Source organism: Patiria miniata, unplaced genomic scaffold (genome assembly GCF_015706575.1).
Source record: "Patiria miniata isolate m_02_andy unplaced genomic scaffold, ASM1570657v1 HiC_scaffold_19, whole genome shotgun sequence".
In the NCBI taxonomy this organism is placed as follows: domain Eukaryota; kingdom Metazoa; phylum Echinodermata; class Asteroidea; order Valvatida; family Asterinidae; genus Patiria; species Patiria miniata.
In genome coordinates, this window is record NW_024037057.1 from 10,936,389 (window position 1) to 10,953,085 (window position 16,697).

At 40.4% G+C, this 16,697-nt stretch overlaps 1 protein-coding gene and 1 non-coding gene across 2 annotated transcripts in view; one reads left to right on the plus strand and one right to left on the minus strand.

Moving 5' to 3' along the window:
* Positions 1–16,697, minus strand: part of LOC119725413 — a 62,617-nt gene that overhangs the window by 39,791 nt on the left and 6,129 nt on the right. The window contains exons 6-17 of the mRNA XM_038196818.1: positions 15,900–16,046; positions 11,554–11,619; positions 11,080–11,194; positions 10,266–10,406; positions 8,586–8,695; positions 7,822–7,848; positions 5,858–6,020; positions 5,282–5,323; positions 4,765–4,884; positions 3,864–4,039; positions 3,005–3,147; positions 1,629–1,688 (exon numbers count right to left, since the gene is read on the minus strand). Coding sequence (XP_038052746.1) covers positions 1,629–1,688; positions 3,005–3,147; positions 3,864–4,039; positions 4,765–4,884; positions 5,282–5,323; positions 5,858–6,020; positions 7,822–7,848; positions 8,586–8,695; positions 10,266–10,406; positions 11,080–11,194; positions 11,554–11,619; positions 15,900–16,046 — 1,310 coding nt within the window. The remainder of the gene's footprint in view (positions 1–1,628; positions 1,689–3,004; positions 3,148–3,863; positions 4,040–4,764; positions 4,885–5,281; positions 5,324–5,857; positions 6,021–7,821; positions 7,849–8,585; positions 8,696–10,265; positions 10,407–11,079; positions 11,195–11,553; positions 11,620–15,899; positions 16,047–16,697) is intronic.
* On the plus strand, positions 14,810–14,929 carry LOC119726108. Its single transcript, XR_005270771.1, has one exon. It is a non-coding gene; the product is annotated as a U5 spliceosomal RNA (small nuclear RNA).

Here is a 16,697-nt window from a genome sequence, read left to right on the forward strand (position 1 = left end):
TAAATTTACAACAACGTATTTGAAAGCTTTCTACCCAACATTTTTGTCTCTTTTATACACCTAAAATAATTCTCAAAATTTCGATACTGTAGGGTGCCAAACTGAGGCTGGTATTCTGGTTCACGCACATAGCTTAATCCTCCTACTGTTTAAACAGTCACAGACAGTCGAAAGTTCCATCCACTTCCCCTGCCATGCCTTTTACACAGGCTTGTCACCAACAGTCAGATCATATTTCAAACAAGCACTGTGACTAGTCAAATTCAGTCAACAGACAAAAGCAGGAAACTGGAGGCACAGCTGTCTAATCAATCACCTACAATCAAAGCACAGCTGAAATAAGTTACATTAACAGTCACAGCCAGTCAATCCTGCTTTATGTAGGCTGGGAGCTCTTCGATTCAAGTGTCGACCTCAATAAGTTGCGCAAAGCTGGGATTCAAGACGATCACGATTAGCTAGAAAAAGGACCTTTTCAGTCGCTACTCCACAACTTATGCCAACTACAATTATTGCACAAGTTAAGCCATACTTTGTTGCGCAAGTCGCGGACTTACACACTAGAAAACGTTTGTGAAATGTGTCGTAAGTGAAATGCTGCGCAGCGTGAAATGTTGCGCAACTTACGCAGTAAATTGTGGCGCAAGTGGAGTTACGTCACTGCTTAAACTTGCATGAAATTGACGGCAGATTCTTTGGAGCTTTCCAACAGTATCTAGCACATCACTGAGCGCACATCACTGAACGAAGTGAGCTGTTTTGACAGTGAAAATTGCAACATTTTGGAGAAAGATATTGAAGTCGCCCAAGCCCAGGTATAATGACTAACGTACATGTACAGTCAGTACATGTTAACTGCGGTCATGTGGTTACTCATGTGCCATGGTACAAGGGTTTGAACCCTGACGGGGAACATGGTGCTTGTGTTCTTGGGCAAGACACTTTACTACAGTTGCCTCTCCCCACCCAGGAGTATAATTATGGGGTACCTGTGAAGGTAGAGACTAGAATGCGCTGATCTCGAGCTGCTGTAGAAAAATGGTCTCTTGGCCTGATGAACAGGGGTAATAATTGTGAAGCGCTTTGAAACCTTCGGTATAAAGCGCTATATAAGCACCAAATTAATATTATATTATTATTTGCCTAGGTTTGCTAATTTTACTTTGACAAATTTTCTTCACGACACATTAATTTGAAGTTGTATTAGCACAATGTTATTGAAGGGAGCGTACACAGAAGTTGACCACCATGGATTTCCATAGAAGCAGTGCAGGTGATGTTTTATACAGAGCAGAGCACTAACTTTAGCACGGTCCATACCGCAATCTGCGTATCGCGTCATTTAAAGATGTGCGCGCCGTTCCTGCTGCGCGTACATGCAGTGGGATAACTGCTGAAAAGTTCATGCACATCACTGTTGTGATTGGATTGGCCAATCATGGTTCAGGATTCAAGTTTGTTTGAAGATAAAAATTCGAAAAGTACATAAAAAAAAGCAAGTGCTCTGTTGCAAGTTATGGACACATGTTTAGAGGTGCAAATTCACAAATGTAAAGATGTGCTTTTCGTATGACACCAAACTGTTCACACATGGACAATCGTACAATGATAGAGACTCAGTATCTGACCTGGCGCCCTTAACGTTAAACACAAAATCTGCGTCCGATGTCTTCATATCCATCTGACAGCTGCTCGGAAATATCACGGGGGTGGGGGACATGATATGGGTTAGATAGGGGGGGGGGGGGAGAAATAAGAAATGACGGGGATAAAAATAAATGTGTTAAAAACAAAGCATGATGTCAACATGGGGTCGCCAAATAACAAACGGCGATCGGTAACATTTAAAAAAGAAAGAATCAACAAGGGTAAATGTTGAACATCTACTTGTGTTCATCATGACATTATCAAAAGATAGGTTAGGAAACGGGCTTTATTGGGAAGTTGATGACATGACGAGTCCAATTCAACCAGGTCTCGTTGAAAAATCTTTGGTGCGAGGGGTGATTGATGAAATCCTGGCATAAGGTTGGAGATGAGATACAGTTTTGACTGATATAGTCTCACTCAAAGACGGCTATCTCTGTAGGAGAACTCTGCATATTTTACGCAATCAAGCACGTATTGCGCAGTGTTGAAAATCTACCAAACATGCGCGCTTGTTGCACGAAATACATACGAAACGTTGTGCAAGTTGATGCTCAAAATGCCGATGCACGTGGATGGTCTGTTGGAAATGACGTCATTTGGGAGAGACCTATTGTGCGAGAATTAAACGTTGAAAATGGAAAAAATGGAGAAAAAAATCCGCCATCATGTCCAAGGTGTGAGCTTGTTGGGTCCCGAAGCTCCATGGACCTGATCCGAAACGGACTTGGCACAACCTTTCAAGGGACAATCTTGCCTTTTGTGAGTTCGTTTGTTCGATTTTTCGTTCAATCAAATGTTTCAATTTTGTCCATTTTCAAGGTTTAATTCTTAGGAACCGATAACTGTCAAGGTTTAATTATCTGTAACACAAAAACAAGAAAAGATAATAACTTCAAACTTTCTGTGAAATCATTCATCAAGTTGAACGGCACACAACATCAGTCAAAACTGTATAGCTCATCTACTTCTATCTCAGGCCCAGACTTGTCAAGCACCCCTCGTACAAACCAAACGAAGTATACTTTTGTAAAAGTTTTCTAGCAGTTCGGTACGTTACATCTTTGGTGGTTCAATAAATAACCGGTTCGGAATTTAGAACTTCCCTCAACTGGAACAGAGGTGGGATTCAAACTTCACTTCAATAATTGCGTGTAAAATCACACAATATCAACAAACCAGAAAAGTAAAAATGTAGCCTTAGTTCAAGACGTTATTTACACTAGTGCACATTACCATTAAAACTGGCTGCGCTGCAGAAGTCCATTATAAATCATTAACGTCGTGAACCAAGGCTAGAATAAATAAAGCAGTACCCAAGACTTTAAGACGTTTTTGGGGAAAAAGATGAACTTACGCTCCTGTGTCACAAGTTACTAGATACCAAAGACAAGAGCTCCAATGCGACAGCAAAGCGATGTAGATGAAGAACTTGAAGAATCGGATAGTGGCGATGTTCACGTCCAAGTCTTTCTCCAAGTTCTTGAAATAGTTGGGCATCTAAAGGAAAACATGTACAGTAGAAACTTTAAGAAAACAGAAATTTGGCTTGGACTATATTTAATTACCGTATAGTGACAATATTTGTTTGATACTCAATAATACCGATATACAAAATACCGAAAACCTCGGTATGCAATTTTATTTTTGTAATATATCTGTGGCGGTATACCGTGAACTCTAAAAATCTAATACCGCACATGCCTAATAGAAACATAAGACTAGTGATTGACTTGTGATTGACTTGTGATGAACTTGTGATTGACTTGTGATTGACTTGTGATTGACTTGTGATTGACTTGTAATTGACTTGTGATGGACTTGTGATGGACTTGTGATGGACTTGTGATGGACTGGTGATGGACTTATGATGGACTTGTGATGGACTTGTGATTGACTTGTGATGGACTTGTGGTGGACTTGTGATGGACTTGTGATTGACTTGTGATGGACTTGTGATTGGCTTGTGATGGACTTGTGATGGACTTGTGATGGACTTGTGATGGACTTGTGATGGACTTGTGATGGACTTGTGATGGACTTATGATGGACTTGTGATGGACTTGTGATGGACTTGTGATGGACTTGTGATGGACTTGTGATGGACTTATGATGGACTTATGATGGACTTGTGATGGACTTGTGATGGACTTGTGATTGGCTTGTGATGGACTTGTGATGGACTTGTGATGGACTTGATTAGTGATACTACTGACCCTCCACGCTTTGACTAGTCTATTCAGGGATAGGAAGTACAAGGCGTTGTCCCGTGCCCCGCCCTGAGGTACAAGGAGTGAGAAGAAATCTAACGGCAGAATGGCAACGACGTCCAGAACAAAGCCCAGACTTCTGACGTAGTGGTCGCGGATACTCTTGAAGTCTTTGTACGTGCCTGTAAAAAAAAACACACCAAATTTTACTAAACAGTTTTAGTACGGAATAGCTCTAGAGATGACGTGACGCTTTGTTTACATGTGTGCTTGCTTATGGGAGCCAGATGGGCACGAAAGCCACCTGCTAGAAGGCGCATGTAAACAACGCGTGACGACATTACGTTTCAGGTCTATTAATTGACCAGCCAATTAAAGGGAATTACACAACATTTGCAAACATCAAAAAAAAAAAAATTCAAAATTGTTATGAAATGCCTTGCTGGACTGTTAGTGAATGACAGTCTTAAGCATCCTGTATTATCATAGCGCCTAGTGTGCTGACATTTTCAAGAAAAGTGGTATTTTTGTATCAATTTCCAACGCTGGTCGGCGGACCAGCATTGAAAAAAATCTGGCTTTTTCTAAAAAAAAATGGCCCAAATTTACCATATTTAGTTTGTCTGTACTTTGTTGGCAATCGATTATACACTTTGAACGGGTACAAGCCATCTAGACATCCGTCACCGAATGAAATTATTCTTTCCATTGCACGAATGTGAAGAATTCATTATTTGTTTTACACAACGCTTGAATAAATCCTCACCATCTGATTAGAATAGAACTTTTATTTTGGCGGTGCGGCAGGGCTGTGGGTTGGGACGAATAATACAGCTACATGTGATCCACGACTGACCAATCAGCTGACAGGGATTTATTCAGGCATTGCAAAAAATGTATTAATTACCGTTTGGAGTTGACACGGCCGTCCTGAGTCTGACAATGATGTCAAAGAGCAGCACAAAGTCCATGATGTACATGAGTGTCATCAGCACGAGATTACCAGAATAGCCGTCATCGGCATAATCTATCAATGAAACGGACAAGCATATTCAAGCAGTACTTCAAGATAACATTTGGTAATGTTGCTAGCATCGTGACTTTGGGCGTGATCCCTGGCTACATGGCATACATGTTTATGGCTTCTGACTAGCGCCCCATAAAAGACGTTGACAAAATGGGAACCGCCAACATAGGGCTGGATAGCTCAGTTGGTAGAGCACCGGAACGGCATCCGGAGGTAGCAGGTTCAAACCCCGCTCCAGTCAATTTCTGTTAAACTTTGTAAGTATCAAATAGAAATGACACTAAGCTAATTTAATATAATTTTGCTGATTAAAAATGAATTTATAATAATTAATATCAAATGCATGTTAACTGCAAAATGAACGTTACTTTATACTGCCTTTTTTTTGTAATCCTACCGTTTATGTCCACATTTGGTGCTTGCCTGGCCCCACTGTTTGCTGGAATGGGAAAAAGTAAACGAACAATAAGAAATTAATTTCCTCTTGTTTTGATTCAAGAACAGATTTAGGATTCTCTCTTCTATGCCATTGTGGTATTGAGGTATATTTTAAGGCATATATAGGATCGTTTGCATTTATCCTTAAAGTAACCTACCAAATTAAATTATCATCAAAAGCTTGCTTGCATTAAAGATTGTACTAGTACTAAACATGCTATGACACTATTCCGTCTGGCTTGCTGTCATTTAGAAGAAATTAAGAAATGTAGGTGATTTCCAACGATCAGTCAATTGACTGATTATTGAAAATAAAGACTACTATTGACGGATTTGTGTTTTTGTGATCAAAAGGTTGTGCATGGTTTTTCACCGTTTTCTCGTAAAATGCAATATCAACTGAGCTGAAACTTCAACAGGTTAAGTTTTGAACATTCTTCTTTGGATTTTGAGTGGTGTTATTATTGGAAACGAACAAACTGAATGTAAAGTAAATGATCTTATGTCTTGAAGCGACAAGTGTTGATCTACTCACCGATGAAGCTAGCGCAGTAGGGATACAGCACGGATATCAGCAATGTGATGGCCAACACACCTCGTTCCCACAACTTAGCAAAGCGTGAGCCCGGCATGACCACGGTCTCAGTAATCAACTCCCAGAAATCCTCCCACCACTGACCAAGCTGACGATGGACCCTCTACAGTACGAATAATAATCATCATGAATATGCATGATCATGAATATGCATCCATGATCTACTCCCAGAAATCCTCCCACCACTGACCAAGCTGACGATGGACCCTCTACAGTACAAATCATAAAAACAGTCATTATGAATATGCATGTTCATGAATATGCATGATCATGAATACAACTCCCATAAATCCTCCCACCACTGACCAAGCTGACGATGGACCCTCTACAGTACGAATAATTATCATCATAAATATGCATGATCATGAATACGCATCCATGATCTACTCCCAAAAATCCTCCCACCATGACCAAGCTGACGATAGACCCTCTATAGTACAAATAATAAAGTCATCATGAATATGCATGGTCATGAATATGCATCCATAATCACCGCCCAAAAATCCTCCCACTACTGACCAAGCTGACGATGGACCCTCTACAGTACGATCATCATGAATATGCATGATCACAAATATGCATACCCAGCAATAATCATACACATTTAATCAACGAACAACTTACAATGGACCTTCAAAAACCAAGTAACAGTAATCACAAGCATAATCATGAATGTATGCATAATTATGAAAATATTATTGAATAATTATGAACACAATTTCAGATCAAACCATTTTTATGACAATATGCAAATTCATAACTGCACCCGATTTCACGAAGTTCTGCGACGAGTCGCAACTCGTCGTATCATCCATTTCACGAAAGTTGCGATGTGTTGAACGCGTCATAAGTTCCTTGACAACGGCTTAAAACACGTCGCAAGCTTGTTTTCCTTCAAAATTGCTTCGCACGACCGCCACTTTGCTTTATGTTTTAACAAATTTCGAGCTGAGATCCGATGACTCTTTGTTGAATATCAGACGGCTATTGACTGTACGCTGACTAAATACATAAAACAGTCACCGAGTTGTACTGTGCTATAAATACACATACGACGCGTCGCACTTACGACGTGTTTTGTGAAATGGATCGCAGGACGAGTCGCAGCTGCGACGCGTCGTAGGGATACGACGCGTCGCAGCGCTGCGATGCATAGCAAGTTACGAAGAGTTGGATGAAATCTGGTGCTGTTCTTACAAAATTTTAGAACAATCCCTTCACACATACAAACCATGAACCATACAAAAACCAAAGCAACAGAATCCACCAACGAAACATTAGGCCAACAAAAAAAAGTCTCCGGTTTCTGGTATGCGCGCGCGTCGCCGTAGCCATGCGCGTCGGCAAAATGAAAAAATTTTTTTTTCAATACAAGATGATGTTTCAAAACCGCCAAACTCACTGGTTTGACTGGAATTCTGCTGCTGCACAATTTTAACGTGTTTTTAGATTGGGTTATGGTCGAGAATAAGCTTTATGTGGCCTCTCTGGACTCCCATATATTTGCACTAAGTTTAGTCGGGCACCATTTGCAGTCATCAGCCGACATTTGAAGCCAAAAAAAAAAAAAAACCAGGTAAAAAAAAAAAAAAAGCCGCGTCGCCGCACCACTTTTGGGGCAAGCTCCATACCAGAAACCGGAGACTTTTTTTTTTGGCCTTAGAGAGTTCTAAGACTGTCAAATCTGAACGCAGCTACATTCAAAATCAAGCAAGACTAAACACAGGTCAAACATTAAAAAAATGGACAACTATTTTTCATGACTTCATCTACTGTATTAAAGCATGTACACTGCACACCAAGACTACAATGACACTACAACACAATAACAAGCACAGACTTTATCACAAGATGAACATTTTCTAAACAGCATGAAAATGAAAGTAATGATATTGGAATCTTACCGGTTGCCCTATCCTTATCGGGCTTTGCTATTGAACATGATATACAAGCAAATGTTAGTACGTCAGTATTTAAAACGCAAGCATTTGGTATTAGAAATTCAGACAATGGATGACTAGCAGAGCTGGTCCCAGAGTCCACAAGATTCTACTCGATTCGGAAAGGTTATTCACTGGAAGTCTTTTCATGCATCTGGTCTACACAATGGTGTGGGATGAAGCCCCTTCATTGGAATTACGCCCAGGGTATCCTATACAACAGCACTGCCCAGGTAGCAAGTGACTGTCAGCGAGTCATTCGTAGGGGAGTCAGTGGGGGAGTCAGTCAGTCAGTCAGATAGGTATGAAGCCGAAAATAAGCTGGCCCTCTGGGACCAGCACATATGACAGCTAAAAAGAGTATTTACTTTTCACAGTGCAACAGGTTATTCAGTTAAGTTGGTTCATAAAGATCTTTCTCAAAGATGGCCATCTCTGTAGGAGAACTGCAACTATGTATTTTACACAATCAGTGTTGAACATGATCTTAACAAAAAAAATGCTTGTTGCTCGAAATGTATTCGAAATGCGACGCAGCCGATGCGCGTTATGCAAGTTGATGCTGAAAAATGCCGATGCACGTGGCTGGTCTGTAGGAAATGACGTCATTTGAGAGAGACCTATTATATTAGTCAACCAATGTCAGTTAAAAAATATCAAAATAAGTGGGATTGGAAAGTATTGACTACTTGGAAAGTATTGACTGATAGAAATTAAAAAAAACCTACTGCTGCACACGAGCCGTGGTGTACACTGACTAGTTCCTCTATATCAAACGCTTCCATGGATTTCTTGCCAAACTGGTCATGTCTCATGTTGGCTTGTGTAACTGAATGTCCTGAAAATAAAAATGTAATGTTAAAAATATTGAATGGCCTGATAGGAATAGTAAACATATTGACTGTTTTCAGAGGTAAAGTAAAGCACAAATATTGCCTGCTTTGAGTGGAATAGTAAAAAATATTGACTGCTTTCAGAGGTACCGGTATAGTACAAATATCGCTTGCTTTGAGTTGTATAGTAAAAATATTGTTGTACAGTAAAATAGTGACTGTTTTAAGAGGGACATGTAAGTAACAATACTGACTGATTTGAGTGCAACAGTAAAAAAAATTAATTGCTTTGACCGAGTGGTATAGTACAAATATTGCCTGCTTTGAGTTGTAAAGTAAAAACAAATATTGACTGCTTTGAGAGGTAAAGTAAAATTAGTGACTGCTTTGAGTGATAAAGTAAAATAATAAGACTGCTTTGAGTGGTATAGTACAAATATTGCCTGCTTTGAGTTGTATAGTAAAACTATTGCCTGCTTTGAGTGGTATAGTAGAACATTTTGACTGCACCGAGTGGTATTGTAAAAATGTTGACTGCTTCAAGTTGCATACATAGTACAAATATCGCCTGCTTTGAGCAGAGAAGTAAAAAAAATTGACTACAGTCAGTGGTATAGTAAAAAACTATTGTCTGCTTTGAGTGGCAAAATAAAAGTATTGCCTGTCTTGAGTGGTTTATGAGAATATTGACTGCTTTTGAACGGCATAGTAGAGTAAACGCTCAAGAAGATCCATTGCGCATTATATGTTCAAAAGGCGAAGCTGTGCAAAGTCTATGCTCTATTAATGGCTAACTGAGGCAGGCATATTTTATCTTATAACACCTCACCCACAGATTCTGTGTCTTGATTGGCCGAGAGCGAGTCACATGTTACTTTCTAATTTTGCTATCTTTCTGTGCACGGCCAAAAGTACTATGCGCATAGCAGCCAAAGTACTATACCATTAGCAACCAAAGTACTATTCCACGGCGTGGTATTTGTGTGCAAATGCATGCTGGTGTGAGCGTTGCGCGTTTTATTCCAAAGAGAGCGCGCCGCAGACTTTGGTTCAAACATTTCGTGAAGGGGTAGTTTTTAAGGGAGAAATACATTTTCCACCAATTTTGTATTGAAATTGAAGTTTATTTCAACTGTGTTCAGATTTAAATAATTTAAAATATTAAAATCAAGCAGAATCTGTGGGTAAAGTGTTATAAAACAAATATTGAATGCTTTATCTTGTGGTGAAGTAAAACTAGCCTCCCTCCGTGATCCATGGAGCATTCTATTTTCCCTCGGCTTCGCCTCGGGAAAATAGAATGGTCCATGGATCACCTCGGGAGGCTAGTTTTACTACACCACTCGAAGCATTCAATATTTGTATAATACCACAAATTAAACAGTCAATTTTTGTTTTATAAAGCATCATCCCCAGATACTGCACAGTTTTAAAGATAACAGATAAGTGAATCCCCCAAAAAGTATTTCTAAGGTATTTTTTAGGTTCTGGTGGTTAAATAATTATATTCTAAATATGTAATATATGTAATATATATTCTTGTTTGTCTGCACACACATCTAGGTCAATACTTACTTGGTGAGTGGGTACTGACATGAGATAATCGTCGTAGGCTCTTGGAGGCAGGAATGATCCCCTCACCCGCACGAACTCTCTCTTCCAATCGACCCGCGGCATCGCACCGCTCCTCTGCGATGCGTTGCAACTTCCTGGCAACTAGATTATCAAGAATAATTATATAGCCACTGGTCTCAAAGCACTTCACAATTATTATCGGGCCATGAGACCAGTTGTCTGCAATGTACGGCTCAAGATCATCACAATCTGGTCTCTGCCCACGCAGGTCCCTATTTATTCTCCTGGATGGAGAGGCAATTGCAGTAAAGTGTCTTGCCCAAGAACACAACATCATGTTCCCTGTCAGACTTTGAACCCACGTACTATCGCACATCAGGCCATGAGACCAGTTTTCTGCAGCGGCTCAAGATCATCGCAATCTGGTCTCTGCCCTCACAGGTCCTTATTTGACGGAGAGGCAATTGTAGCAAAGTGTCTTGCCCAAGAACACAACACCGTGTTCCCTGAAAGCTTTCAACCCATCACAGTTCAGACCATGAAACCAGTTTTCTGCAGCAGCTCGAGATCAGTGCAATATGATCTAGAACCCCACAGCTACCCATTAATACTCCTGGATGGAGATAAGCGATTGTAGTAAAATGTCTTTCCTAAGAACACTAACACTATGCTCCCGGTCAGGGTCCGACCTGATAACCTCACAGAGTCAGACACCGTTAATTTTGGAAAGCTGGTCTAAAATGGGTTTGTCTTTAACAAGGATAAATTTTGAAGTTCTATGAACTTGGGGAAATATTGCAAGACATGGACTAACCTTCCGGGTAGTGGTGCAGGACGTTCTGCAAGTCCGCTTTGTCCAGGACCATGAGGTCACAGTGAGCTGCTGCCCGGATGCTGTTAGTCCTGGGCATGCTGAATACAAGACTGACCTGCACACATTTTGAAAATTAGTCACTTTCATTATTTCAATAAATAACGAGACATGCGTAATTAGGAATTTTCAAACTTTACTTCATTTTTAATTTTTGGCAAAATACGGCACAATAATGTTTGAGGTATGAAGCAAGTTGGCTGAAAAAATAAATCCTGGCTCAGTAAGTCAATTTTAGCGTAAACACACATTTTACATGATTTTTGTGGCCTAAAGATTTTCCTGATCCGAATTAGCCCCATCCTGGTGGCCAAAGAAAAAATCCCTACTTTGCGAAGTTTTGTGAGAGAATGCTGTGGCCTTCTTTACGATGCGGGAGTCAAGTAAAGTGGCCCCAGAATGGGGCTAAGTCCATACCTCTCCGAAGAGCTTGCCATGTCTGAGAGAAATGATGGGTGTATCGTCATCTTCTGCTGATAGGACCTGAAATAACAAAAATCGGAAACACTCTTAAAAATAACAGGCTAAAAGTGTACTTCAGGACCCCTTTTCTAGTAAAACTTGTCGGGTGCACTACGAAGTGACATATCGTCTATGGACTTTGTGCACACAATACGTCACTTTGTGGTGCAACCGACGAACTTCTAAATACAGACCCCTCTCGTATGTAGACAGCGCTAGGACAATTACAACTGCGCGTTTATCGCCTTCAGGTACGTGTGCGCGCAGTGTGCAAAATGTTCTACAAACACATGTATGTGTGCATGTTGCTCGAAACATTTTTTTCGACATACGGCCAAGCGATGCGCATCACAGACATTTGACGCCCGAAATGCCGATTGCAAGTGTAACTGTCAATATCAGAATTTTCAATCATTGATATTTATTGGAAATCCAATATCAAGGGCAATCACGTAGTGTAGGGCCCCTGTTTAATTGCCATCAAATCGAGTCAAGGGTGTAGGCCTACTAAAAAAATGACCTTTTTCAACATAAACCCGACTTCTCTAAATTTTTATAATGTCACCTTTTTTGCAAGTTTTGAACAGTTTCCTGGGGTAGAAATTACGATTTTCCAACGCGGTTCACGGTTGGTGCCGTGCGATTCAGCGCACCTTGCGCGTTGACGGTAAATCGCGCGGTGATCGCCATATTCATGATCTTTATTTTCGTGTTGCGGTTTGGACTTTGTCAATGTCATCGTCATTTTACCCCCAAATTTCCCTCAAAAATTCAAAACCCTGCCCTTTATCTACCGGTATAGGCCTATATATTCTTAATGTCGCCAACTAGGGCGGCCCTAGGCCGCCCCTAGTTTGGTAGGTCAAGTGGATTTTGTTCCCTTGGCTTTGTCACGCCCCAACTATCGCATCGGTCCCAACTATAGTTGGGACTGTCCCAACTATAGTGCGGCAGTTGGGTCGGCCCAACTATAGTTAGGACTGGAGTTGCGCCGGATGCTTCATGCTTGATAGATCTTGTTGGATTAAATGTTCCGCGGCGCTGGCACCGTGTATTCGTCGTGCATGCATGCCGCAAGGCTGGCCGGTCACGTGGTACTGCCTAGTTGGATGAGTTGTCCAGCTGCTGGGTTGATTGTCCAGCAACATTTTGCAAAATTCAAAGATTGCCATGGCCGGCCAACTATAGATGGGCCCCACCCATAGCTAATGTCAAAGGTCCCAAGTAAAGTCGGACAGTATGTAACAGAGCTGTAGGGAATGTTTTATAGTCGTCGTACATCAATGTAAACTATAGTTGGGACCGCCAAATAAAAATATTGCGGTGGCCCAACTACAGATGTAGTCTGAGTATCACCCGTTCTACGGAACGAGCCGTACGTCCATATATCATAGACTACTACAGATGGTCCCCACCCATAGATAATTTCATTGGTCCCAAGTAAAGTCAGATGTGTATTAGAGTTGTAGGGAATGTTTTATAATCGTACAACAATGTACACTATAGTTGGGACCGCAAAATAAAAAGATTGGAGTGGCCCAACTATAGATTCGCCCCATCAATAACTAATTTCAGTGGTCCCCAGTAAAGTCAGACGTGTATCAGAGCTGTAGGGAACGTTTTACAGTTGTACATCAATGTAAACTATAGTTAGGACACCGCAAAATAAAAAGATCGGAGTGGCCCAACTATAGATGGGCCAGCCCAACAGTGGAACTTACAGTTGGGACCGTCCCAACTATAGTTGGGACAGGCCCAACTATAGTTGGGCCAGCCCAACTGTGGAACTACAGTTGGGACAGGCCCAACTATAGTTGGGACAGGCCCAACTATAGTTGGGACCGATGCGGTAGTTGGGGCGTGACAGCTTTATAGGAACCTTAACCGGGCTCGTACTCGGACAGTCGTGCCTTCAATTTACGCCATCGAAGTAAACAGTGGTAAAAAGGGCCTAAAACTTAAAATAAAAGACCGTTATTCGTAAAGATGACAGCCCTTTGATTACGCCATGGAGGAACTAGTGAAAGCAGCGAGAAACTGAAAGCCGAGAAAATGCGAACTTACTTGCCAGTGCCACGAACATGCGACGAATTTACCTGCAAATTTAATACAAATTTGCCGCAAGGATTTAGTCTTTATTCAAGCCGGCAGGAAATGTTGTTCCCCTATGAGCACGCACCTATAGAGGGCGCTATATTAACGACACGTACGATGGATGCGGCACCCCTGTTTTAAAATTCCCATAGACACCAGTGCAGTATATACTAATTGCCCATACTTCAATATTCTTTTTAAAATACCCAGAACCCTCACAGGTACTTAAGCTGAACAAAAAAAATGATGATCAACATGTCATCTTTCATTTTCTTTTCAAGTTTTGGTGGGTTGACCATTGACTTTTCGAGAAATTCTCACCCAAAGAAGACGACCCTTATTTTTTTCCCCGGAAAAGTAGCCATTTTGTAAAACGATCCCTCCACAACTTCGCAAAATAGCGCCACTTTTAGGCCCAATTGCATCCAAAATGCTCAGAATTGGAAGCCCCAAGTCCGGGCCAGAGGTTCATTGCCATATCTCTTCAATTTCCCAATTTTATGGCTCTCAGAACTCTCTAATATAGATTTTTTTTTGAGGGTATATATAACTTTTATCAGTGAGCTCGGCGGATGGGGCCTTTATTTACAGGTTTGCACCCTCGGGGACGGGATGGAACAAAAATGAAAAATGGTGCTTCATCGTAGCATTCAAGCAAGACTCCTGAAACATTTTTTTCCACTACCGTTTTAGCTTGGTCATCATTTAAACTGAAGAACCTTCCCCTGCCACCCTGACGTGGATGGAACGCATTCTGTTCTAGGCCAAATTAAATATATTTTTCAATAAGATAATAATTAACAAACAAGGAGCAGTTTAACAAAAATTCGATAAGAATATTGCAGATAATGTTGCACAAAACTTGGATATCCTCCATCAAACATATCAGAATAGTCAGTAAATTATCTTCCAAACCCCACCACGGGCACACGTACGCCACACCCTGTCAGGCCACGCCCATTATTAGCAATCAGCGAAATCAGTGAAGCGTGAATTCCTGTGCTCATGCGCAAATGACGTGACAAACCCGCAGTTTGGCGTCGACTGTATTATACTGTGAATGTTATGTCGCATCTCCAAATTAAATACTCCGCCATCTAATTATCAATTTTATCAGCAACTCAAGCTCATTTGCATCACGAATAACTCTTTCGCCTTTTACTAAATATTTCCGTGCAAATAGGCAATTTGATGAGTCTATAACAATTTTTTCAATGGCCGAACGAAAGCTCGGTCTAATAATTAAATCAAAAGATAGAATATGTTCACTAATAGAGTTAAATTAATTTGTTGGGTTAATTTTCTTGCCATACCTGTTAAAAAAAGAACCACTTTTGAATGAGACATCGTTATCCAAAAATAATGCACTAACTCTTATAATTAGTTCTTTACAAAAAAATAAATATTCATGTTTGACTGCCAGACAACAACAATTTGGCTCTCGTGACGAAGGCTAAAAAAGAAAGCCCCTTTTCAGAGGGATGCAGACGCCCCAAATCGGAACAAGTATTTGTTATCGCTGATACAAAAATCCAAATGGAAAATTCGACAGACGAAAAACTCAATTTGTTTCGAGGATCGAACTATTAAACCAAATGACTACCAAAATATCCGTGACTATAAGCACCGTGTACTTTTGAGGATAAACAACGATAATGGTCTGTTCACACTTTATTAGGGGAAGTTTAATTTGAAGTCACAAACAAAATTTCGCGGTAAAAAAGTTGGAATGTGTTCATATTATGACGCTCTACGCGTTCGACTTCGCATTTTGCGACATATATGGCTCGATAGCCTGAACACAGAAAATCAACGTTATGACAACGTTACCATAAACGGTGTAATTAGTAGTTGTGGACTCGGATGAAAAAAAAATAACGCGGAAACCGTTTGCAGTCAATGGTTACTTTCAAATAACGTTCTCTTTTTTTTCATTTGACAACGTAACCATACGGGCCCTTAACGCAACTTAAAAGTGTGAGTACAATAACAATAGCAACCTATGGATATATTTCTGCAACAAAATTAAGTATATTTAGCCTACGTGGCAACAGCTCGAAAGCAAGGATAACTACAAAATAACATGCACACAATTAGTTATAAACAACAGAGGCTAACTCAACACCCTAAATTCTTCAATAATTGTTATATGTTAATACGCAGGTTATACCAAGGAGTAGAATAATGTATTCATGCCATTGACTCACCTCTACTTCCCCCCTCTGGATGAAGTACATGTTGTGGCAGATCTCGTTCCGGATGGCGATAATTTGGCCCGGCAGATACAGGGACGGTTTGATCTCCAGAGAGAGCATGCGCATAAACCCTTCGCTCATTCCCTTGAACATCGGTGCCTAGAAAGATGAATAATCAAAAACTGTCAAATCGTATCAAAACAAAAGTGACTAAAAAAAACCCCGAAACCCAAATAGCAGGACCGATTTTTGAACGACGTTTTGCCTGTAGCACTTTCGATATCTAGGATATGAAAGCCCAATTAATGAGCTTTCTTTAAATACAGAAATCATTTAAATCACTCGTGTACTTTTTAAGTTACGGGATTTGAAACACAAAAATCGTTTTAAAGTTCTGTCCACTGATCACAAAAAAGGCAAGTGACAACAAAACGAAAACAATTCACACGCATCCCTATGAGAATTGTTTTCGTTTTGCTGAAAGAACACTTGCTTATTTTGTGATCCGTGGACAGAACTTTAAAACGTTGTTTGTGTTCAAAATTCCGTAACTTTAAAAGTATATGAGTGATTTGAATGATTCTTGTACTAAAAGAAAGCTTAATGAATGGGCTTTCACATCCTAGATTTTTTTTTTACCCACGCTGTATTGTTCTACTCGCTGGTACACTTTTTCAAATCACCTTCAATGATTATTTAATTTCGATTAAAAAAAAATCTGGTGGCATAATTTCACAGGACATTAGGAACCAATTTTCTCTAATACATGTAGTCGGTAGGTACTTTCCCGGTAATTTTTGGCAAAAGTTA